This window comes from Leptopilina boulardi, unplaced genomic scaffold, assembly GCF_019393585.1.
Source record: "Leptopilina boulardi isolate dan_hultmark-lab unplaced genomic scaffold, ZJU_Lbou_2.1 LbouV2_372, whole genome shotgun sequence".
NCBI classification, from domain to species: Eukaryota; Metazoa; Arthropoda; class Insecta; order Hymenoptera; family Figitidae; genus Leptopilina; species Leptopilina boulardi.
Genome location: NW_026137943.1, coordinates 3407949 through 3433321, shown reverse-complemented (window position 1 = coordinate 3433321; position 25373 = coordinate 3407949). Strand labels below are relative to the sequence as shown.

The window sequence follows — 25373 nt, the reverse complement described above, 5'->3', positions numbered from 1 at the left end:
ATTCTTTAATTCCTAAACAAGAAACAAACATAACCTCAAAATTTAGCGGGAAATACTTCTCTCTAACCAAAAGTCAAACATAACCTCAAAATTTAGGTCAAATTTTGGCGGAAAATACCATCCTTCTTAATCACTATATGAACATAACCTCAAAATTTATATAACCCAAGAAACTAATAACCAATAACCCTGGATTACCGCTGAGTTCGAGGCTAAGTCCGACAAACATAACCTCAAAATTCAGGTCAAGTTTTGGCGGGAAATCTCCCCCCCTAACCAAGAAACGAACATAACCTTAAAATTTAGGTCAAATTTTGGCGGGAAACCCCCCTTTAACCAAGAAACGAACATAACCTTAAAATTTAGATAAAATTTTAAAATTTGCAAAGCCTTTTAAAAAATTAAGTATTAAATTAAATAAATAATTTTTTTTTTTAATTTGGCACGCAGAAAATTGGTTATATAGTTGATAATTTATTTATCAGTAAATTTTACCGACAAGTGAATAATAATTGAACTTTTCAACCGAAACTTTCCCACTAAAATATCTCGAGATCTCTAAAATGACTTCACCTTCTTTTTTGCAAAAAGTTTTTCAAACAAAACTTTAGGAAACTTTAGAGATATTTCTTTATGTGGTTCTTGATATAAATTTTTTTTTTCGCTGAGCAACGATAAATTAGAAAAAAAAATTTTTACTTTCTTAATTATTATATAGTTTTTTTTTTTAAATTTACAACCAAATGAATGACTTGGAATAACTTGTATTTCGTTTTTAGTCGTTTAAGTAGTAAAAATCAATATAGTCAGACATGATACAACGGGAATATATATATATACCCAGATAACACACGTACTAGTACGGTAGTAGTATGATACTAGTACGACGTACTAGACGTACTAGTACTGTACCAGCCATGTACCTTCGCACGGTACCAGGTACTGTACTAGTACGGCGTACCGGTATGCAATATCGGTAGAATACGAGTACTATACGAGTACGACGTACTGAAAACTTTTGTGACTTAGTATAACGTACTGTTATTGTACTGGTACAATACTAGTATGATGTACAATATAAAATATTACATACCCTCCCCTTTCTCTTCCCACAATAGTATTTTCATTATTTTCATTTATTATTCAAAAGAAAATCTGTGGGAGAACTGAAATAATAATAATTCATTTTTATTGAATCATTTTTTTTTATTTACATCATATATGTAACTTGTATTCTCACTTATCTTAAAATATCTGGTGTTTTATATTTTTTTAATTACTTAACTTTATCAAATATTAATTGATTATTTCTTTACATTTAAACATTATTTCAAAAGAATTTTAAACTTGATGTTATAAATTGCTTTGAAATTTGCTTTGAAAAACATATTATCACATCCTAACCTATAAATATGTTATATGTATAAGAAAAACTATAACGAAATAACACACAATTGAATTTAAAAATATATCAATATGATCAAGACCGAATTTATGAATTTTTCTCATTATAAATGTAAAAGATTTTGATGTTTTTCAATGAAATAACACCATGGCACCATGTCAAAGTAAAAGAATATAAATCTTATAAAGATCGATAATTTAATATAAATTTAATCTTGGATATTCAAGATGAGTACAGAAGCACAAGTTACAAACGTTAAAACTCTTTTGCTGCATCATAAACGACTTTTTTCACCAACATTTAATGCACCGTTTTCAGTGACGCGTTCATATTTGACAATTGTCAAGAAAGTGAGGTTGGGTTGGCATTACCAGCAAAGACTCCCAGTACGACGTACCAGTATTATATTTGTATCGTACAAGTATGTTGTGCTTCTTATTTCAGAAGTATGACGTACTGGTATTGTACTAGTACTATACTTTTATCGAGTAATCATATTTTACAATTCTAACAGTACGACATACTTTTATTGTACTAGTACCGTACTGGTACGACATATATCATTATTTTGTACTTGTATAAAACTAGTATAATACTAGTACGCCGTACTCGTAAATAACGATTAGTACGCTTGGTTATCTGGGTATATATATATATATATATATATATATATATATATATCTGAAGTAGAAATTACTGTTTTTAATCTATAAACAAAATAAATTTAATTCTAAAAGATTTTTTCCTACTTGTAGTTTGTTCTAATTAAGTCTTTTTCAACTTTAGAAAATATTCATCAAATTTTAATTTCTAAATAAGAAAATCATTATTAAATTTTTATTTGAAAAATTTTTCGTTTATATTGAATTTAATTATAAATTTCAATAACTTGTCAAATAATATATAGAAATTCGTTAATATCAATTTGTGCAGTGTTTATCTTCGCTCGGTTGGAAATTCAATCATTACCCAAATAATGTTCTATATATAGTATATATCTGTTAGAAGGAAGGACCAAAACCTACTTTGCCTAATCCCTAATATCCAGGCCGAAGAACCCAACGTGGCGTGGCATCACGATTTATCCTATACTAAGCGAGAAATCATGAATAATTTAAACCAATCCTCTCTTTGTTCTGTTGCCATTCGCAGCTTCATTTATATCCTGGACCTCGCCTCGAAATCCTTAATTATCCAACGAAGAGACTTAATTCAGTTCGGACGTTTCATGTGGCGCTAATGTTTTTAAAGGGATCGTTGGACTTCTCTCAATTTTAAACGTCGAGTGCTTTCAAATAAACGAATTTCTGTTTCGAAAAAAATTGTCCCTCTTGCAAAATAACGTTCGAAACATTTCTCTCTAAAAAGGTTTGTTGGGAAAATTACTATTTTTTTTTTTTTTTTTATTATTATTAATTTCTTCTGGAGAAATTAATTTTATGACAAAATGTAGAGAGAGAAAATATAAAGTTAGGTTATAATAAATGTTTCTCCAACGAAATCAAAGTGATTTTCTCTTTGTGGAATCTAATAATAATATATAAAAATAATTACAAAGATGTAAAAAAAAATTAAAATGTCCATGGTACATATAAAAAAATAATAATAAAAGGACAAAAGATAACAGAAAATTGAAAAATAATTCATAAAACTAAACGTAAAATAATAAAATTTTACAAAAATACTAAATGAAAAATGAAAAATTAACTTATTAAAAAGTCGTTTAAGAAAAAAAAAAGTAATTGTTTGCAGAAAAAAAACAATTTCCTGTAAATTTTAAATCTGATTCTTTGTTTTAATCTTTTCTTTTTACAAATACACATTTCGAGACTCTCAATTGTTATTTAAAGAGTGCAATGTAATGAGTTTTCTGACAATTGAAAAACATTAATTTCACCATTAATAAAATGGCGGTAAACACAACGAAATTTGCGGAGGTGATTTTTTTTTTTTTACTTTTTCATCGAAAAATACAATAAATAATAGTGGTATTGAGTAACTTTTAGATTTGATTGAATTCATTCTCGTCAACCATTCTATGTTGGAGGCCATTCTGTCCCTGTAATTGGTGATTTTACAAACAACCTCTCTGTTCATTCGACGGGTGAGGAAAAATCGATGTGTAAACCTTTGGGAAAATGCTTTTCGATTCTGATTCGAATTCAAGTTAACCATTTGCTTTTTTACGATAAACTCGTTTTTTTTCACCCCCTATTTATTTTTGCATTGATATTTTTGTGTTGTGTGTAACGGCGATAAAAGTATTTAATGAAAAAATAAAATAAAAAATAAAATGATTTATAAAACTTGTCGAAAACATTTTTTGTTGGGAAAATAATGGTTTTTTATATCACTTTTTTTTTTTTTTTTTTTTTTTTTGACAAAAGCAGATCACGAGCTGTAAAATTTATTTTTGACATTTGGAGAGAATTAGAAATGCCTTTTGTTTTAGAGTACAATATGACGTTATTGTGGATTATATAGTGCAAAGCGCAACTATTCATGCATAATCACATCAAGATTATCTGCTCGATATAACCTTGTTAGTTAATAGATCAGTATTATCATTATTATTCTGTATTGTAAAGCTTCTAGGGAATTCGACATGCATATAATTTTGATATACATAGTCCCTAATTTATGTAATTCTCAGCTGTGCATATTATTCTATTGTTTAAATAACAGCATTAGATTAATTTTTCAAAAAAATTTTCTTTATAATTGCACTGTACTCGAAAAAGGTACTTTTTTTGGAATAAACTAGGTATATTGTACTCTCTAAATCTGAATAAGTGAAATTTCACTTAGAATATTTCAAAAGTCTTTCACGTAGAAAAATAAGTGTATATGCACTTAAAAATAAGTGATTTTCACTTAAAAATAAGTTAAGTTTCACTTATTTTTAAGTGTATATACACTTATTTTTCTACATTAAAGAAATATTCTAAGTGAAATTTCACTTATTCAGATTTAGAGAGTGTATTAACCTAAATTGTGTAGGCTATAAATTCAATGGTGTCAGTTTTTCAAAATTCAAAATAGTGGATTAATTTTTTTTTTAAATTCAACTAATTCACTTTGTTACTCGGTGATTTTTTGGGGGTCGCTGACACCAGATTTGTACACTAAGAAAAATATGCTATTGAATCAATAGCATTTCTGCCAAAGGTATAAAAATTATAGATTCAAAAGCATATGCTACAGAATCTATAAAATATTTTACAAATTTTATAACATATGCTTTTGAATCAATAATTTTTATACCTTTGACAGAAATGCTGTTGATTCAATAGCATTTTTTTCTCAGTGTAATTAGCGATCCCAAAAACACTCGTGTAATGAATTTTAAGTGAATTGGATTTTTAATAATGTATCCGCATTTTTTTAATTCTGAATTAGTGAATACTTTTTTTGTGAGTAAAGTCATCTGCTAATTGTTAACTTTTCATAAAAAATAGTTGAAATTAATTAAATACAGAGAGTTAAACTAAAAAACTACTAACCCCGTTATATTTCTCGGTTTAATTTTTGCAGTGTAATTAAAATTTTTTGCTAATTTAAATTTAGCGTATATCAAAGCTTCAATGAATGAAAAAAAAAAAGATGTAAAATTCAAAGAAGAGAATTTCGGAGATGTTTAAAAAAAGAAAGAAGCAGAAGAGGCAAATTTAGAAAAAGGAAAAGGGTGAGAAAAAGAGTTAAAGTCTCTGTAGCCATATAAAGAGACAAAGGACGCAAGGATCCTGTATGCAAGAGGACTCTATCTCTTGTAGACTATCGAATTACAAAGTATCCCCTGTCTGATATAATCCAGCCCCCAAATCCTGCTCTCGAGAGTGCACACACCGATCGCAGTAAAAGGGTGGCGTTTTCTCTCTCTCTCTCTCGATCTCTCTCTCTCTCTCTCTCCTTTCAAGTTGGGGTATCAAGGTCCATAGGGGGAGGGAAATGAAATTGACCAGCATCTCTGCCACTTGAGAACCGCACGGCAATTACGAGGCATCCCCATGGCCCATTGCCATTGCTGGCGTTGGCGTTGTTGTCGCCTGGGCCATTGGCATTGGTTACCGACCTGGAATCGAGTTGGCTGGGGACTCGAGGCTCTCTCTCTCTCTCTCTCTCTCTCTCTGCGGATGCTCCTAGACACTAGTATACACTAGACACTAGGACACTAGTCGACACTAGACGCTCGACACTTGCTCCAAAACGCGACGCGACGTATGTATACATTGCTCAGCATTGTTCCACGAGTTGAACCCCAGCTCCTATATATCAAACACCCTCTCTACTCCCCCCCCCTTAAATCACAACTATCTCCCCGCAGCTTAACTAACAATGCGTTCGCGAGACTCCTGCTTTCTGCTTACCATTCCGTCGTTATAGCTGTTAGCCAACCTTTACCCCATATACTGTATTTCGTTATCTTCGGTCAGTTAGAGAGAGCCTCACGATTACGGTTCCCTCTATACTTCATTTCCGCTTTAATTATTGTTTCTCTCATTTTTATTACACTTTGATATACCACATTATGAGCAACCAAATGACTAGAGGGAGAAAAAGTCATTTTTCTCATAAGGGGGAAAAAAAAAAGAAACCTTGGGAGTAAATTAGAACAACAAGATATTGAGTTAACGAGATTTATCTATAATTGTATAAAAAAAAAACAACTAATTGTAGTTAATCTGATGATATAAATTTGTATTTAGGGACGGATCATAAATTACTATGTAGAAAAATCGAATTGGAACATTTGATACGTATCTCCCTCTATATTGAAGAAAGATCTCGCTATCTCTGATTCAAGAATCTATGTTTTTTTTATGTTTTCTTAATATTTTTGCTCTGATTTTAATCTCATTCCTTTTGAACCAAAAAATTAACCTAATTTTTGAGGTTATGTTAGCCGATTTTAACCTCAAACCCAGCGACTTCTTAATCTAGAGATTGATCTAATTTTGAGGTTATTAGACAATTTCAACCTCAAACCTTCCTGACCTAGAAACTAATTAAATTTTGAAGTTATATTAGCCGATTTTGACCTCAAACTCAGCAGCTTCTTGATCTAGAAATTGATCTAATTTTGAGATTATGTTAGCCGATTTTAACCTCAAAATTAGATTAATTTCTAATTCAAGAAACTGTTGGATTTGAGGATAAAATCGGCTAACATTATCTCAAAATTAGGTCAATTTCTAGGCCAAGATGCCGCTAAGTTTCAGATTATGTTAGCCGATTTTAACCTCAAACCCAACGAGTTCTTAACCTGCAAATTGACCTAATTTTGAGGTTATCCTTTTATGTTTGATTTTAATCCTGAGCATTTAACAAGTTAGAGAGCGCTGAGTTTGACGTTAAAACATAACCTCAAAATCAAGCCTAAGTTCAGGGTTAAAATACTAATAATCTAATTTTATTCTTTAAATCTAGTCACTTTTGACTAATTCAACTGCGCCGATTCGTTTATTAAATCTGAAAAAAAATATTTATCTGGAACAACAATATGTTTCTCTAGAATAGCTAAAACTTTCGCTATTTTAGTGAAATATTCATAACTCCGTCAATTTTAGAGAGCACAAAAATAATATTGTAAAACAGATTATTTATTTTTTTTTTTTTAAATAAAAAGCTTTAAACTAATTGGTTGGACCAATTAAAAAAATTCAGCTTGTTGAACCAACTTAAGTAATCCTTTAAATTTTTTTCAGTAATTTAATATTCTAAAAAAAGTATGTGTGAAAATGTATGACTGGCTTTACGGTTGATTATAGTAACATAATCTTATTTTAAATAATTAATTTCACTTATTATACTAAATGAAAATATATATATTATAAGAAATTTCAATAAGTGAAGATAGTTTGAATAAAAAGGTGAAAATTTTTAATATTTCTTTTCTAAATTATTATTAAAATCAACCTTTTTTTCATGAAGCAAAAATACGATTTTTATATTGGAAATAATTCGAAACCTTTGAACAATTGGTTTAACGGAATCTCTTTAATTAAAAAGTCACCCTCTTTTATTTTTTTTTCTCTCTCTTCTTTTTTTTTCCTTCCGGAATGTTATGTCACAAAGTAAAATAATTATAAACCCAATAGACACATATTAATAAGTTTTGACTATATATATATATTATATAAGGGGATTAAAAATTTTCGTATATTAATTGGGGTGACACACAGGGGCCTAGAATATAGCGGCAATCTATTAATTATTTATAGTAATGCGTTATTGATCCGTCTGGCTTCCCTAGGCTGGACACGATCCGTAAACCAACCATCCTATATATACACTATACTGTATCTCGACGGTCCCTTGGTTGCAGGTGCATAACCCGTACCATCATTAGCGCACATCGAATATTCCACCTATCTATGCAACATATGCCCATTCATCGAGCTTACGTAATCTTTGTACTGTCATTCAGTGCACAATTAACGCGTGTAAATAAGGTATATGTATCTATATATATATATATATATATATAGTTACATTCGTCCCCCTTCACGTGTGGAAGCTATCGTACCAACTATATATACATGTTATTTGAATTATGCGCGAGGGGAAACTGATTCCAACAAAGGTTCGTAAACTGGTTATAAAGTAAACAAATGACGCCTGAATAATATTCCATTTCCAATTTCTCTTATATGTATATATATATATATATATATATATATATATATTATATACACATGTATATATTCTATATGGAAACACTGCATGTGATTTGGTAACGTAATTAATTATCACTCTCAGAAATGTCCGATCGGTTGATTAATCAAGCTAAAATGTGAAACCACGCAGAAAAATAATATGCGGCCAAAATTATCATTATTGTATACATTAATAATATGGTAATTATAATTATTTATATATTTCTATTATATTTTATTAATTATATATGGGCAAATCCACGAAACTTTTAATTTTTGTGATATATCACAGAAAAAACACGCTGGATAAATTTTTATTGCGGGTAATTTTCACCAATGCTAATTCACATAGACGGTGGCGCGCCCCCTCAACTAGGATAAAATTTGTTGCAGGTAATTTTTATACCGATTTTTTATACTGAATTATTTTTAATTAAAACTTTGGGTATCATTTTTTTTTTTTTTTTTTTTTTTTTTGCTAAATTATATTTAGAAATATGCAATTCGATTTACAGAGAAGTTTGAAAAAAACATTGAAGAGAAGTTATTTTTAAATTTGCCGCTTAAAATTGGATGCGCGCGATGATTTATGTCATCACGTGATAGCAGAAAAGGCATATGTTGGAAACCATTTTGGTTATACGAAATCAAAACATAACCCCAAATAATCATCGTATTTGACATTATTAATAAAAAATAAATAGAAATAAAAAATAAATAGTCATTAAAAGATTATAATAATATATGTTACCTGATTCGTTGTTACCCAAAATTTTGGTAGAGGCCCAACTCAAGTTTTCTTCCGACTTTACTGAGTTCGGAAAATCTAAAATAAATATTAATTTAATTAATAATAAGTTCGTTGGTCAAGGATTAAAAAATAGTATAAAAAAAATTATTTTAATAATATTTTTTTATGAAAAGTAAAAGAATGAAGTAAAACTAACACATAATCGCCCATGCTTAAGACACATGAAATTATAACCTAAAAATTTTTTGCCTCTAGGGTCCCTTTTCTCATAGTGCATCACTATATTAAACTCTTTTTTTTTTTTTTTAATAATAAAGCAAAAATAATTTTTAAGTGAAACTCAATTTGAAAATATAATCGATTAATAAATTTCAATAAATCAAAGAATAAAAAGAATATATAGACATTTAAAAATAAAATTTTCTATCAAGGAAGAAAAGTCAAGAAGCATGTTATATGTTAAAGCGTTTATAAATAAAAATTTCATATTAATTTGAAATGACAGTATAGAAATGCTTTTTAATTCAATTATCGTTCTGAAAATAGTGATATAAACAGTTGATAAAATAATTGAGTACACATTAAGAAATGTCAATTTTCTTCATTGATTCAAGTGCAATTTTATATATGACAAAATCCATTAAAAAGAAATAGAAATTTATAAATTCGTAAAATAACATAGTTTTATATTTTCTAATAAAATATTCACAATTTACTTCTTTTTTTTCTATTCATATTCTATATGAGAATAAACGATTTTATTTTTAATAGAATGTGAAAATTTTATTTATTTACACAATATAGGGATTACAAAAAAAAAAAAGAATAAAAATTCCCTTTTGTACAAAAGTAGTAAATTTGTAAAAAAAAATTTTTTTTTTTCCTAAATAGATTAAATAATTAAAAAAAAAAGAAATATTATTACCCCTAACAAGGCCTTTTCATAAAATTAATTAAAAAAACAATTTCAACAAAAAGCAGATATTAAATAATATATAAATAAAAATAATTTTCTTTTAATCTTTTATTGAATAATATAATTTATTTTCATAAAAATATATTTTAATATTAAATTCATATGTGAATCATGTAGAGTGACACAAGAGCTAAGGGATTCTCTCATATATATATATATGTGTGTGTAAACGCTCTAATTAAAATGCAAAACCATTCGCATTCTCCTTTGTCCTAATCATGTCACTTTTCAAGTTTAAATATATTATTAGCATGAGGCTACTACTTCTTTATATTCCTCATTTTTTTTTTTTTTTTTTTTCTCGGGGAAAAAAAAGTTATTTTACGGGCACACATTTCTCTTTCATTTGAAATTAAATAGTACCGATCCATATGTACATCCTTTGGGAACCATAAAACCGCACGGTATCTCAAATCTGCCTAGCGGTTTTGCACCATTAGCAGCATTTAGCAATTCGTGCGTAATGAAAATACCGTGAAATGAGTGCGGATTTACTATTACAACTTCAAGTATCCGTGTGCGGTTTAAAAATTTGCATTTTCAACTTGTATATATATATATAGACTTTATATTTATATATAACTCTAATTAGAACATTTTCAAAATCAATGTCTAAACTTGATTTTATTTATTATTATTAAGAATTAAAATAATATATTAATTAATTTAAATGTCGCTCATAATTATCCTATAAAAACATTAATTAGAATTTTTTTTCTTATTCACACAGAAAAAAAGGTGGGTAAAAAGTTGTAAAAATAGAGGATAAAAATCGTTAGGATACAGGGTAAAGGATAAATTTGTGATAGATAAAAATTTTACTAAAATATTATTAGAAAAATGGATTAAAATTAAATAAAAAAAAAATATATTTAATAATTTAATTTGTCATGATATAAATGTGAGAATGTGAAATTTTTTTTCCGCATTTTTACGTAAACCAATTTTTGGCAAGCGCTATATTTTTTTATACTATTTGCAAAATTACACATGTACAAACAAGTTAGTTCCTTGAAATCCAGATAAAATCGCGTCCATTAGCTACAGGAATGTAATAGGGCACATTCTTAAAACCGAGAGAACATTCTGTTAAATTTGTAGTTTACAAACAGAATTTAAAGTATTTCGACCCACACACATATTTTGTTTCTCTATTTTCATGACTAAATTGACAAACATTTCTTATTGTATTTAGAAATAAATGAAAAATAACGAATTTTTGAAATAAAAATTAATTTTGTTGATTTTATTTTCAAAAAAAAAAAAAAAAAAAACATTTTTGAACACACTTCTTATTTTAAAGAATGCGAATTCTGAGCTCGAACAACGTGTATGCAGCAAAACAAGTTAGGCAACCTAAACTACATCGTTACGGAAAAAAAGTTTTCGACTTTTGGGAACAAGGTCCAAACGTGCTTGTGTTGTCAACAAAGCCATGAGAAAATAAAGGGGAGGGGGGCCGATTCGTTCGTTTCTGTTTGAATAAGTAGTATATAGTTACCCAGCCTAATAGCAGAGAAGGCAGCAGTGTGACGACCATTGAATACAAAATTTCTTCTAAAGAGCAAAAGAGAGAGAACATACAGCTTTATACTTGAACCTGTCGCGTCAAACCACCATATAAACACCTTACTCGTTTCCCTTTTACGAGGATGCCATTTCGTTCCCTTTTCTTTGAACGCATTTACTTTCGCGAAATGACTCCAAAACAAAATACAATCTAAAAGGGGCCGTAAAATCTTTCCTACGCGCCACAAAATTGCTTTTTTCTCATATATATTAGGTCATCAAAAAATTTACTGATTAATTTATGGTTTATTATTCGGATTAGCTCGTTGGACAGGGGTTCAAAACTCAAAATGATTATTTACAAATATAGTTATGAAAGCAAAAAAAATGTATTAAACGAAACAATATATAAATAACGTGGCAGTTGAAAGGCTCAGTTGATTCTGGGCTGGTTCGGTTTCCGGGCCTGTATTTATACCAGCTTTCGCACAAGCCTCTCCCACTCCGGTAATATGGCGCTGCAGTGGGGGAAAAAATCTGAACTGCGCGGCGTCACCCTCATTTTTATACCGTGACGCGCAACTATGGAAGTAAAGAGCAAACATTGAGGCCTTTCTTTACCGTCCGCGTTTTTGCCTACGTTACCATACGATTATACCAGACAATATTGGCTAAAATTGTAACACAAATTTCACATTGAGTAAAAGTATCAAAAATAAAAATTATACAAAGCAGATATTTAAATATATTTTTAAAAATTTATTTACATATAAAAAAGAATTTATTATTGTTTGATTAATTTTAAAATTCGGTCACAAAAGTTTTTGACGAAAGTTAATTCGAGCAAATAAAAATTCCTGTCGAATAAAATTTTTGGTAAAAATAAAAATGGCATTTCCGCTGCATTGCTAAATATTAATTTCAAATCAGAAAAAATGTAATTTTTTTTTTTTGCATAAAAATGAAAATAGAATTGCTGCTTGTATTGAACGTTAATTTTGAAAGTAGATTTAATTAAACAGTTTTGATAGCGAATTCCCTTTTTGTGGAAGAGTCATAAAAGGAGTGTTTAGTGTATAGCATTGAAGGCAGAAAATGCAAAATGTTTTCCTTACATACTTTTAAAGGCCATTTTACAAGCTTTCTACCATAGTTAAATGTAAGTCGCAAGCACATTTGCAAACTACAACACTTTTCTCGCATTACATTTCGCCTTTATAAAAGGCTCTTACAAATGGAATACACCTTTTAAAAAAAACATTTAAAAATGATAAATATTTCAAGTTATCCTTTTCAAAGTTTTAAAATTATTATTCTTTTTTATTTAGCTACAATATACATATTTTATATAACTTTAATAAAATATCAATTTGTTTCAAAAGCATTTTCATAAACGTCAGTATTTTAAATTTCATAAATTTTACAATAAAATATCGTAAAAAAAAAGAATTTTTAAATTTTTTACTAATTGATAAAAAAAAAAATCAGCCAAGCTTAACACAGAATGAAATTTGTTTGAAACAACCAAATTTTGGTTGAATCAACTAAATAAATTTATTTTTATACAATTAACCAAACTTTTATTTGAACCAATCAAATAAATTTATTTTTATAAAGTTAACCATACTTTTGTTTGAATCAACCAAAATTTTGTTTGGCTCAATCAAATTCCTTCTTTGTTTGAAAAAATTATTTAAATAAACAAAACGTTTATGAAATCAAATAAATATTTCTTTGAATCAAACAAATTTTGTTTCAAATAACCAAAACCTTGTGTTAATACAAAAAATGATATATTTAGTTCAAACAAACCTTTTTAATTTGAATTCAGATTTAGAGAATATGAATATATAGATGGAAAAACATATAAATAATAATAATATAATTTATTTAAAAATTACGAACAAATTTATCCCAAATATTATACCAAATTATTTCACATTAATTTGAAAATATAATTCTATTATTATAATAACGCTGTGCTCATTTTTTTTTCCAAACCATTTTTTCCCTAATTGTCTCCCCCTTCTCCCAAATCTTTTGAATCTACACAGATAAATTGACTTTAATTTCCAAAGTAATAATGTCAAAAATTTATCTCGCGCTTCAGTAAATGGATGAAATATCGTTGACCTGATTGCGGTTTTATCCAACAGAAAAATAACCAAGTAATTTCTACCCAGTTAGTTGTAAATGAAGCTATTTTAACTGGAGTAATTTAAATTCTATGAAAAATGATGAAAAATAAATCGTATTAATTTGACTTTCAAATTTTCCAACCGGCCCATAAATACAATATTTTTTATTGAAAGTAGAATCATACATATTCGTTTTAGTTGTCGTAACGAAATTTTGGATGTTGTTACCAATTTTTGGTTGTCGTAACCAAATTTTGGTTGGCGTAACCAAAGTATGGTTGCCATAACCAATTTTTGGTTGTTGTAACCAAATTTCGGTTTTCATAAACAATTTTTGGTTGTCGTAACCAAATTTTGGTTGTTATAACCAAATTTCGGTTGTCGTAACCAAATTTTGGTTGGCGTAACCAAAGTTTGGTTGTTATAACCAAATTTCGGTTGTCGTAACCAAAGTTTGGTTGCCATAACCAATTTTTGGTTGTTGTAACCAAATTTCGGTTGTCATAAACAATTTTTGGTTGTCGTAACCAAATGTCGGTTGCCGTAATCAAAGTTTGGTTGTCGTAACCAAATGTCGGTTGCCGTAATTGAAGTTTGGTTGTCCTAACCAAAATTAGGTTACGACAACCAAATAAAAAATAGTTAAAAGTTATTATTTTTTTTTTTTTTTTTTTTTTTTTTTGAAAAATTTTTAACCAAAATATTTTTTTAAGTATTTTTTTTCTACATTTTCGTAATTTTGGACAGAAAGAAAAAAAAAATTGTCACTTTTATTTTGATAAAAGATTTTTTTTTCCCCTTCACGAGAAAGTTGAAAAGAAATTGTGACTTAAAGAAGGTGGAAGATAACAAGTATAAGGGTTAGTGTTTGTGTCATCTATTTGTGTTGTATGATGCCAATTACTTGTCTTTATGAGCCGTATCGAATATCGTCTCCTACAAGCTCACCTTATACCCACGTGACCTGAACGACGCCATTGGAGACATTTCTCTTTCGTCAAGGCTAATTTCCCTTCTTGTTAATTAGAGAAATAAGCCAGTTCCTAAAGGATTAGAGTTGGAAGGGGTCTTGAAAAGCACATCTAATGACAAGCTTATATATATATATATATATGTTTTGGACAATTTCAAACTAATCATCTCTTATCGAAAAAAAAATTTCCCCAATAAAAATTGTTTATTTTAGCTCATAATTCCGTGGAACGTCGAATGTAGGATCAGAATTTCTTTAACGAATCACCTAAAATTTATTCTAATTCTGATTCAAGGAATAAAAAAATTTAATTAAAAATTCTCCTTTTTTACAATCAAAAAACTGGTTTGAATATATTTTTAAAAATAATTTTTTTATACAATAAACAAGTTATATGATAGATATTTTTATTTTTTGTATACAGAACTAAATAAATTAATTAATAAAGTGAAGAGATAATTTGAGAGGAAATTATGTTTTATTTTAGAATTTGAATTTGCCGCGTATTTCTCTGTAGGTAAAGTAGTAGAAACCGACAGTGAGAAATCTCTCTCACAAGCGAGTTGAAGACTAAAAAGTATATAAAGCGTGACGAAGTATTACAAAAAAGAATATCAAAAAATAATCAATAATAAAAATCTAGTACACTGAAAAAAAAATTTATTTGATTCAAATAATCGATAACTTAACTTTTATTAAATAATTTTTTTACCATTATTTTCCAAGTCTAGAAAAACCTTCTTTTTATTCTTAAATCTATTAACTGGACCTCGAGCCTTTTTTTTAATAATAATTTAATTTCCAGTTTACAAAATAAAATTCTTTTTTTATTCGCTTAAAACTACTATTTTTCATACAATTAGTAAAAATTCTCATTTAAAGTTTAGCAAAAAAAAAAATTAATAAATTTTAAAAAAAACCTTACGACGACTTTATATCGAAGTATATTGTATAAATCATAAATTTTTGAACAAAATTCATTAATCGTTTTCAGTCACAGACGAACGTTTATATATATCAAGTTTGCATTGAAAACTTTGCAAAATCATAGAAAAACTTTTCTATCTCGTTAAAACATCAACTTTTCTTATAAATTAACGATCAGACCAATTATCAAGCTAAAAGGGGTTTTTAGCTTCAAGAAATTTCAACTTTCCCCTAATTTTCCCACTATGCTGCATTTCAAGGTTTTACTTTACTTAAGTCCAAAAAAAAAAAATTAAGAAAAAACTAATTAAACTCCATTCTTTACACTTCGATTACGATTCCATTTGCTAAGATCAGCAATTTTAAACTGTTTTTTTTTAAAAGGAATTTTGTAAAATTTTCTCCTCGAAACAAATTTTATCCAAATCATTTGATTCACATAAGGGATGTATTAAGAAATTCTAAAAATTTTTAGTTAGAATTTTGTATCGACAAAAATTTTGCTTTTAGCCGAATTTTTATTTTTTCAAATTTTTATTTCTCCGAATTTTCATTTGTCAAAATTATTATTTGTTCAAAATCGGTTCAATGAAAATTATCAATTGTGTCAAAAAATAATTCGAATAAATGAAAATTCTATATTATGAAATTCTATTAGAAATTATTCATGCGTTACTAAATTAAATGTGTGTGAGAAAATTATATTAATCGGAATTAGAAAAAAAAAAAAAAAAATTGCAAAATTATGTCGAGTCAAATTCAAACTTTATACATATATAGAAAATACGATTTGGATGCGCATCGACGCAAAATCCACAGTTATACCAAATGGGAATGAGAAAACGGATTGGTTCCGGCAAATTACTGCGGGAAACGCAGAATCCGATCACACGACGATGTAACTTCCCCAATGGGAATTTCAAAATGAATTTCTTTTAATTAAGCGATCCTGAAAAGAAGATTAACACAGCTGTACTATACCCCCAACCCCCCCTCCCCACCCCCTTCCATCCCTCTTAATCATAGAAATTGTATCGCGAGCTGCGTATTCACACTCAGCAAAAAAGGAAATACCGACACATTTAAGCCTTGAATTTAATTCCATTCCCTATTAATTTTTCCCCAAAAAAAAAAAATTTCAAAAAAATTTTTTCTCAAATATTTTAAATTATAATTTAAACTTTAACTGGAATCAAATTTTTTTCAATAGATTTTTATTATTAATTATTTTTTGATATTGTTTTTTGAATATTTCGTCCCGCTTTATATACTTTTTAGTCTACAACTCGCTTGTGAGAGAGATTTCACTCTGTCGGCCGCTATTTGAAACTACTACTTTACCTACAGAGAAATACGCGGCAAATTCAAAAATAAAACATAATTTCCTCTAAATTTTTTTTTTATTACAAAATTATTTATTTTATTTTTTTATTTATAATATTTCTCTGAATATAATTTGAAATAATATAATTACAGTCACCATCCTTCTCAAAATGAAATTTTGATAATTTTTAAAATAATTCAAATTTTTTCTTTCTGAATGTTAAATGAATTATAGTTGATTCAATAACATTCAGGTGAATTCACATTCCTTAAAGTGGTCTCTTTTATATAGGGAATTCATCATTTGGACGTAACCTTCCCCCCCCCACCACTCCTCATTCTATTCGCCCTTTTCACCAGGGATTATATTACAAGGATTCCGACGCAAACTTATACGTTCTACCCTACTTGTTATGGGGTCTCGTTTCCCGTATATAGTTGACCCGTTAACACTCGAGCATTTACGAGCATCCTTCCAACCGCGTTTAACATTTCATACCCCCTTCATATAGAGCAACTTTTATACTACAAAAAAAAAAAAGAAGAAAAATTTCTTCACAGTCGAAATTTCTTTTTAGTTCGATCGAAAAAATTTTCCAATACTCCTTTCGCGAAGTACGTTTGTTACGTTATTACATCATAAAATGAGCTCATAATAAAAAGATTTTTTTTTATGTTACGCCTCATATTTTTTCAACAGGTACAACTACAGATTGAACTTTATGAAGCTTTTATTTTTCGATTTTTTTCTTTTTTGTCTGAGTGGTATTTTAGAGGATTTATACTTGACCACAGATTTTTTTTTACGATGATGGAATTCATCAAGAAAATAATCTATAATACTTTTATTTTTTAGTTTTAATGTCAAAAAACAAATTTATTAAAATTACTAAAAATTATATTAAACTTGGTAAATATTTACTAAAATTTTAGATATTTAAATATAGTATAGCAATAAATACTAATTTTTTAGTAAATTTAATTTATTTATTTTTTATTGATAAATAAAATAAAAAATTATAAAAAAATTATTTCAATTATTTACTAGTCATAACAGTTATTTGAACTGCAAATATTAATTTTAACTAAATGAAATTGACTATTTCAATTTAATACTACACTGAAAGAAATATTTACTTGATTCAAATAATCGGTTACTTGAGTATTATCAAAATAAAAAATTTATTTCTATAAAATAATTTTTTATTTGAATTAAATAAACTGTATTTAAACCAATAATTTTAGTATTTGAAACAAATAAAATTTGACTCGAAAATTACTTAGTTCAATGTTAATAATGGGGAAAAAAATTTATTTGATTATAGTCAAGTAATTGATTATTTGAATCAAATAAATTTTTTTTCAATAGATTTTTACTGTTGATTATTTTTTGATATTGTTTTTATCAATATTTCGTCACGCTTTATATACTTTCTAATCTTCAACTCACTTGTGAGAGAGATTTCACTCTGTCGCGTCTATTTGAAACTACTACTTTACCGACAGAGAAATACGCGGCAAATTCAAAAATAAAATATAATCTCAAATTATCATTTCACTTTATCAATTAATTTATTTAGTTTTGTATAAAAAAAATTGTTTAGAAAAAAATTGTTAAATGTTTTAAAATAGTAATAGTACTGTATTTATTGTAATTTATATTAGAACCTCAACATATGAAGCTTCTGAATACAGGGAACAAGCATTCTCCTGAGTATACTCAGGATTAGGTGATTACGTTATCACTTCAATAACTAATAATAAGCTCTGTGTAATGCAGAGTAGTTGGCTGGATAGGCATGAACACTTCATATCCGATATAAGTTAAGCAGTTTCGTGAATGTTTAGTGTTAGATCAGAGTATGAAGATAAGCTTCAACTTTCATATTATAACCATCAGTATTTATTTTCCCTATAATAATATATTTATACTTTATCAACTTAATTTACTCTCTAAATAGAAATTAAAATTTAAAATAACGAAAGTAATGAAAATAATAAAAATGATAAAAAAATAATTCTAATAAATATAATAAAAAATAATAATAATAATAATAAAAATAAAGCCATTAGGCCAAACAAAAGTATTAACATCATTTACCTATTAAAAATAATAAAAAAAATAATAATAATAGTAATAAGAATAGTAGTCATGCTTTATATACTTTTTAGTCTTCAACTCGCTTGTGAGAGATATTTCACTCTGTCGGCTTCTATTTAAAACTATATTCTACTTTACCTACAGAGAAATATGCGGCAAATTCAAAAATAAAACATAATTTCCTCTCAAATTCACTTTATCAATTAATTTATTTTGTTTTTTTTTATATAGAATGTTTAAATAATAAAATAATAAAAATAATAAGTTAAATTAAATTTTTTTGCTCTATCTTCAATATCTTCATTTTTTCATTAAATTTTTTTAAAAAAAACTTTTTTTCCTCTTAATTTCAGTTCCAGAAGAAACTCTTAACGTGAATGGCCAAGAACAAGTAACAGAAGAACAGATGGAATACAATGGTAAGTTTGATTTTTACACTCGAGCGCTACAAATGGATTAAATCTAAAAACTTCTTAATTAATCGCCATTGTCTTACCATCGCAGATGAAGAGGAAGAAGACGATGAAGAAGAAGAGGAAGAAAGAGAAGAACGCACTTGTGTGGAAACTGATTTCGTTTTTATAGATTTCGTTCGCAGGTGAATTTTTCTTTTCTACTAATAATAATTATTCAATTAATTCTCAAATCCACTTTACACAAAAAATAATGAAATTTAATTAAAACTTATTAAAATAAAAAAAAGAACAAAAAAAAAAACGAGACGCATGAATAATAACTAAAAAATTTTATTTCATAAAATTTCTATTTGTTCGAATTTTAATTTTTCATGAATTTTAATTTTTCAGAATTTTTATTATTCACAATTTTTTCTATATATGGTATATATTTTCTTTTATATGGTGAAATTCAATTTCGTCTATGGAAACTATTTTTCCCTAGATGCAGGAAAATCGTTTTATATATACAGTGAAGATTACAATGACTTGCAGGTTCGCAAATATGAAAGTGGTTAAAGCAATGGCAATTCTTCTACAAGGATTCGAGACAAATTCAATCGAAGTGAATCACTACATTGTCAAAATGTTGCATCGCATCGCCTGGGATTGTAAAATGAGTGCAATGATATTTCAGGCATCGATTTTTAGGATTTTTCAAAAAATCCTTAATTCCAAAACATCACAGCACAAGGTAAAAAAAAAAATTTGGAAATCTACGAATTTTTGTCTCTTTAAATCTGAATTTTTGGTTTTTACTAAAATCATAAATAATGAGCAAAAAAAAAAAATTGGAATTTTTTTTACTTCTAAATAAAATCAAATTATTGTCAGATTAAAACGGATTTCTCTAATTCCGAAAAAAAATTCTTTGATTCAAATAATCGATTACTTAGCAAATAAATATTTATTCGAAGCAAATAATCCGTTAATTATTAAATAAATATTTATTTGGAGCAAATAATCGGTTACTTATCAAGTAAATATTTATTTAGAACAAAGAATTTTTATTTAAATCAAATAAACTGTAATCGAATCAATAATTTCTCTACTTGAAATAAATTCAATTTAATTGACTTAATAATTATTTGATAAAAATAAATATTTATTTGATAATATATTCAGGTGAACCAATTAATTGAATCAAATAAATTTTTTTTTCAAGAGATTTTTACTGTTGATTATTTTTTGATATTGTTTTTATCAATATTTCGTCACACTTTATATACTTTTTAGTTTACAACTCGCTTGTGAGAGAGATTTCACTCTGTCGGCCTCTATTTGAAACTACTACTTTACCGACACAGAAATACGCGGCAAATTCAAAAATAAAATTAATCAATATGAATATTAAACTATAATTCCTGTGAGATAAGTTAATTATAATATATTAATTAATATTTTAATTAATATTAATATTAAATTATAATTCTATTCTATAACTATAAATCCAATTTCAGTTCGAAAAATAAAAAATCTGATTTTTTTATATATATATATATATTTTTTTTTTGTAGAATGTTAAAAAAGTTTTTGCGAACTCTTGAGTTTGCTGTCAATGATAGATTTTTAAGAAAAGTCTCACGCAGAAATATATATATATATATATATATATATATATTTTGGAAGAAGCTTAAGTCGAATGGTGATGTTTCAGGAGCTGCAAAAGTTTGCCATCTTTATAATTCGCCGTTTCACGGAGACCGCACAAAAGAATCATAAAGCGTACATGGAATTGCTGTTCTGGAAAACGACCCTCCAAGCAAACGAAATGGTTGAGGGCTACGACACAGAACCAGCAAACAAGAAAGTTTCTCGCGCCGTCTGGTCCGAAGAAGAAGAAGACGAACTACGCACCTTATTCATGGAGCATCAAACTAACAAGTATCCTCAAGGTATCGTTGTTCCATCGACTTTCCACCAACAGAAAAGTCGCCTTCGACTAACAAGAAAAGAATCGTCTCCTTCCCCATACACAGAGTAACTTTTCTTACAAAACTAATTTCTTATTGGATTCCGTATTTTTTTTTCTTCTCCATTCTCTTTGACATTTTTCCAATTTTACGCCTTTAATAACAAATATTTAATATGGCTTATTGCTTATTCTTCTATTAGAATTTGATTTTCATATTTTTCGAATTCATCATCGAAAACTGTAATTTTTTTGTTACAAAAAAAAAAAAAATTGAATATTATTTTAAAAATGATTTTTATGCTGAAATTAGTGGAAGTTTTAGTAAATATTTTGCAATTTAGAATATACGTTTCAAAATATTTTTTAAAAATGATATCCCATAAAAATCATTAATTAGAATTTTCATTGAAAATTTTATTAGATATAATTATTTGTTAGACGAATTTTTTCATTTTTCCAATTAGCATTTCACAGAATTTCTTTGTAAACAAATTTTTACTTAACAAAATTTTTAAGTAGGAAATTTTTATTTAACCGAATTTCTCTTTAAACAATATTTTATTTAAAATAATTTTACTTTAGCCGAATTTCAATTTGTCAGAATTCTCATTTAATCGAATTTTATGTGATTTGAATTTTGAAATGACAGAATTTCCAATTCGTCGAATTCCGAATTTGTCCTTAATTACAAATGAACGAATTAACAATTGACAGAAAAATTTCGAAACGATTTTAAAAATTTACCAATTTTCAATTTCGGATAAATGAAAATTTGTCGTTTTAAGAATTCTATCAATTAATAAATTCGTACAAATAAAAATCCGTATAAATAAAAATTCTCATAAATAAAATTTCGTACAAATAAAAATTCGTACAAAAAAATTCGAACAAATTCAAATTCAATGAATTGAAAATTCTGCCATTTTAAAATTCGAATCGCATAAAATTCTTATAAATAAAAATTCGGACAAATTGAAATTCGTACAAATAAAAATTCGAACAAATTGAAATTCGACGAATTGAAAATTCTGCTATTGGAAAATTCTAATCGCATAAATTTCGTATAAATAAAAATTTGTACAAATAAAAACTCGAAAAAAAATATTCGAACAAATAAAAATTCGAACAAATTGAAATTTGACGAATTGAAAATTATAAATTCGAATCGCTTAAAATTCATACAGATAAAAATTCGGACATTCGACGAATTGGAAATTCTGTCACTTAAAAATTCGAATCGCATTAAATTCGATTAAATCAAAATTTTTTTCAATAAAAAGTTGTGTAAAAAGAGAAATTCTATAAAATGAAAATTCGGATAAATACAAATTTGCTATCTAAAAATTTTGTTAAGTAAAAAAATTCATTTAAAAATTTGAAATTCTCTCAAAAGCTAATTAGAAAACGGAAAATTTTTCTAAAAAATAATTATATTTAATTAAATTCTAAATAATGATTTTTAATGGATAATCCAGATTATTATATCTTCTCTTTCAATTTTTTTTAATTGATTTTATAATTTATTTTTTTTATATTAATAAATTTAATACTCATTAAATTATATTTATTCATAAATTTGATAATTGAAATAGATTTAAGAAATACTTGAAAAAATTTCAAACATTCTAGTTTATCCTTTACTGTTAAACTTAAAACAACTATTCTCTAAAGTTTTTGCCAAGGATTTTCATAAACTTTATCAGAATATTTTAAACTCTACTGAAAAGTTTTAGTTTTTTTTTCTCTTCTATTTGTTCAAAATCTTTGATATTTTTTTAACTTACAAAAAGTTTCCTTAAAACAAAATATTTTTTTAAATCTTCAAAAAAATAACAAACGAAAATTGATTATAATATTATTTAATTTAAGAAAAACCATTAAAATAACATTGAAAAAGAAAAAATAGTTTCCCCAATGTTTGGAAAATTTGGTAATATATATTCACCCCATGACAATAAGCAATCAATCGGAAAAGTTCCCTTGGGATGTTATTATACGGTGGTAAAGTATGAAATAATGAGACTATTTACAAACTTCTCCGAAACTATATATATATATATATATTTATATCTCATGAGACTTAAATCTAATTCTTCAATTTACAGATTTAATCGATTGGCTTTTGGAGAATTTGATCAATAAGGATAGAACGAGTCGAGGAGTGATGAAAAAATTGAGGGAAATGTGTCTCATCGTTAATTCAAAGGTATTTTAATATCTCCAGAGAGAGAGAGAGAGAAAAAAATTTGTTCTTTTTTCACCCCTCTGTTTGTTCAAAACTAGATTGGAACCTGAAACACATAGTCAGAATTGTTTTACATATTGCATTTTTCTCTTGGCTTGTTCTGAACCAAATTCCGATTTCCATTCTTTTTGGAATAACCTTTTTTTTTCTCCCTGGTTTTTTTTTTTTTTTTTTTTTACACCGCACCATTCACGTGATCCTGGTTTTCCCTCAACGCTGTGACACGTTCGAATGATTTATGAGAATCGTCGCCAGCCTGGCCTCAAATACGTTTTAAGACTGTCCTTTTTTTTTTTTTTGCAACGAGTGAACCATATGCGAAAAAACAGAATTGAGTCCCCCTCTAGGATTTGTCGACGAAATTTATGTCTCCGCTATGCATGGATTATTTTTCGTTGCAAAACTTGAGACACATTCTTCATCGCAATTCCACAGGGAGTTACGTCTTCAAGACTTTATATATTTACAGAATTGGATTTTATGGAAAAAAAGGAAAACTGTTCTTTTTCTTTTGATTTTAGGCAGTGAGAAATGAAATTCAAAAGAGACTACCAAAAGAATGGTCTGAGGAGGAAGTGGCTCAATTGACAGAAATCTGGGAACATGTCAGAGAACAAGATGGTATTTATTTTAATTTCAAAAAAAAATTTTTCAAGAAAAAATATATTAATAAAAGAATTTAAAAAGAAAAAAATTTTATATTAGTTTCTTTCTTGCTAAAGAATATTTTTTTATATAAAAAAAAAGGATGATTTAAAAAGAAAATATTTCTCGCAAGATCCTGTGGACCTTATTTATGATGAATTGCGGATCAAGCGACCCAAATCAAAGATCAAAGAGAAACTTCTCGAGCTGGGATTGGCGAAGGATCGAAAGGAGCTGCGTAAAAAACGCACCAAGAAAAGTAACGCAGGTTCGTCTTTTTTTTTTTTTTTGTTTGATTTAGACCTCAAATCGTTTCTGCCAATTCTCCCAACTCCATATATCTTCCTTATACTCTCATTCCTCGATTTGAGTTCAATCTGTTCGGTTATAACCCTATTGACTGAAGGATTTTACACCACTGACCTCTGTCTACTTTCTTGGTGATATATTTGAAATTACATCCTGAAAAGTTGAACCTTGAAGAGATAACTTCCGTTTCATTTTATTTCAAAAATCCATTATATTCCGTTTTCTTCTTTTTTACAAAATATCCATTATGTTCCCACTTTTTTTTTTTTTTTTTTTTTTTGTTTTGTTTTTATAAATATCCATTTTAGTTTCTTTCTCTCTTTTAAAATCTTTTCAGTTCCTTTTGTTTTAAAATCTTGTACTTCAATAATTGTCATAAAAAAATTTTATTTAAAATTGTAATGAAAAAAATAATTTTCTACCGGTTTTTTCGATTATTTTAATTTTAGAATATTCTTAAACATTTTCGAAAATTTCTTATACAATTTTTCTAAAAAATTGATTCTTGAATCTATTAATATTTTTTCTAATTTTCTAATGATTTTTTTTATATTTTAATATGGGCGGAAATTTTTTGAAATTCAAAGCACAAATTATTTTTTATTTTGTACATGGAAAAAAATCTTTTGAAATTCAAAATATAAATGAATTTTTATTTTCTATATGGACAGAAATTTTAGGATTAGTATTGTTTTGACACAATAATTTTAAAACAAAAAAACAAAATTATATTATTCGAAAAAAATTTCCTTTTTTAATAATAATTAAAAATAAAATAATTAGAAAATAAATTAGAAAAATATTTTTAGAAAAAAAGTAAATATTAAAAAAAAGAAATATTCAATGAATACAATTAGAAAAAATTAAAAAATTGAATTAGAAAAAACTTTGATGAAAATATTTTAAAAATGCCAGATAAAATCTTTACCGATTGCATTCATTGATTTTCGTCGGTATTTTTAAGTTAAAGATGAACTTTTTTATTTTTGTTTTCATTTAAGATCCATTTAGACGGGATATTTTATTTTATTTAAATGGAAACTCG

At 26.9% G+C, this 25373-nt stretch overlaps 1 protein-coding gene across 1 annotated transcript in view; it reads left to right on the top strand.

Annotated features, from left to right (window-relative positions):
• LOC127287626 (protein timeless homolog) overlaps nucleotides 1–25373 on the top strand; it is a 60027-nt gene that overhangs the window by 28983 nt on the left and 5671 nt on the right. Inside the window, exons 2-8 of the mRNA XM_051314655.1 lie at nucleotides 19113–19178; nucleotides 19264–19357; nucleotides 19710–19908; nucleotides 20872–21109; nucleotides 23235–23335; nucleotides 23896–23995; nucleotides 24153–24287. Of these exons, the coding sequence (XP_051170612.1) occupies nucleotides 19166–19178; nucleotides 19264–19357; nucleotides 19710–19908; nucleotides 20872–21109; nucleotides 23235–23335; nucleotides 23896–23995; nucleotides 24153–24287 (880 nt within the window). The 5' untranslated portion in view covers nucleotides 19113–19165. The remainder of the gene's footprint in view (nucleotides 1–19112; nucleotides 19179–19263; nucleotides 19358–19709; nucleotides 19909–20871; nucleotides 21110–23234; nucleotides 23336–23895; nucleotides 23996–24152; nucleotides 24288–25373) is intronic.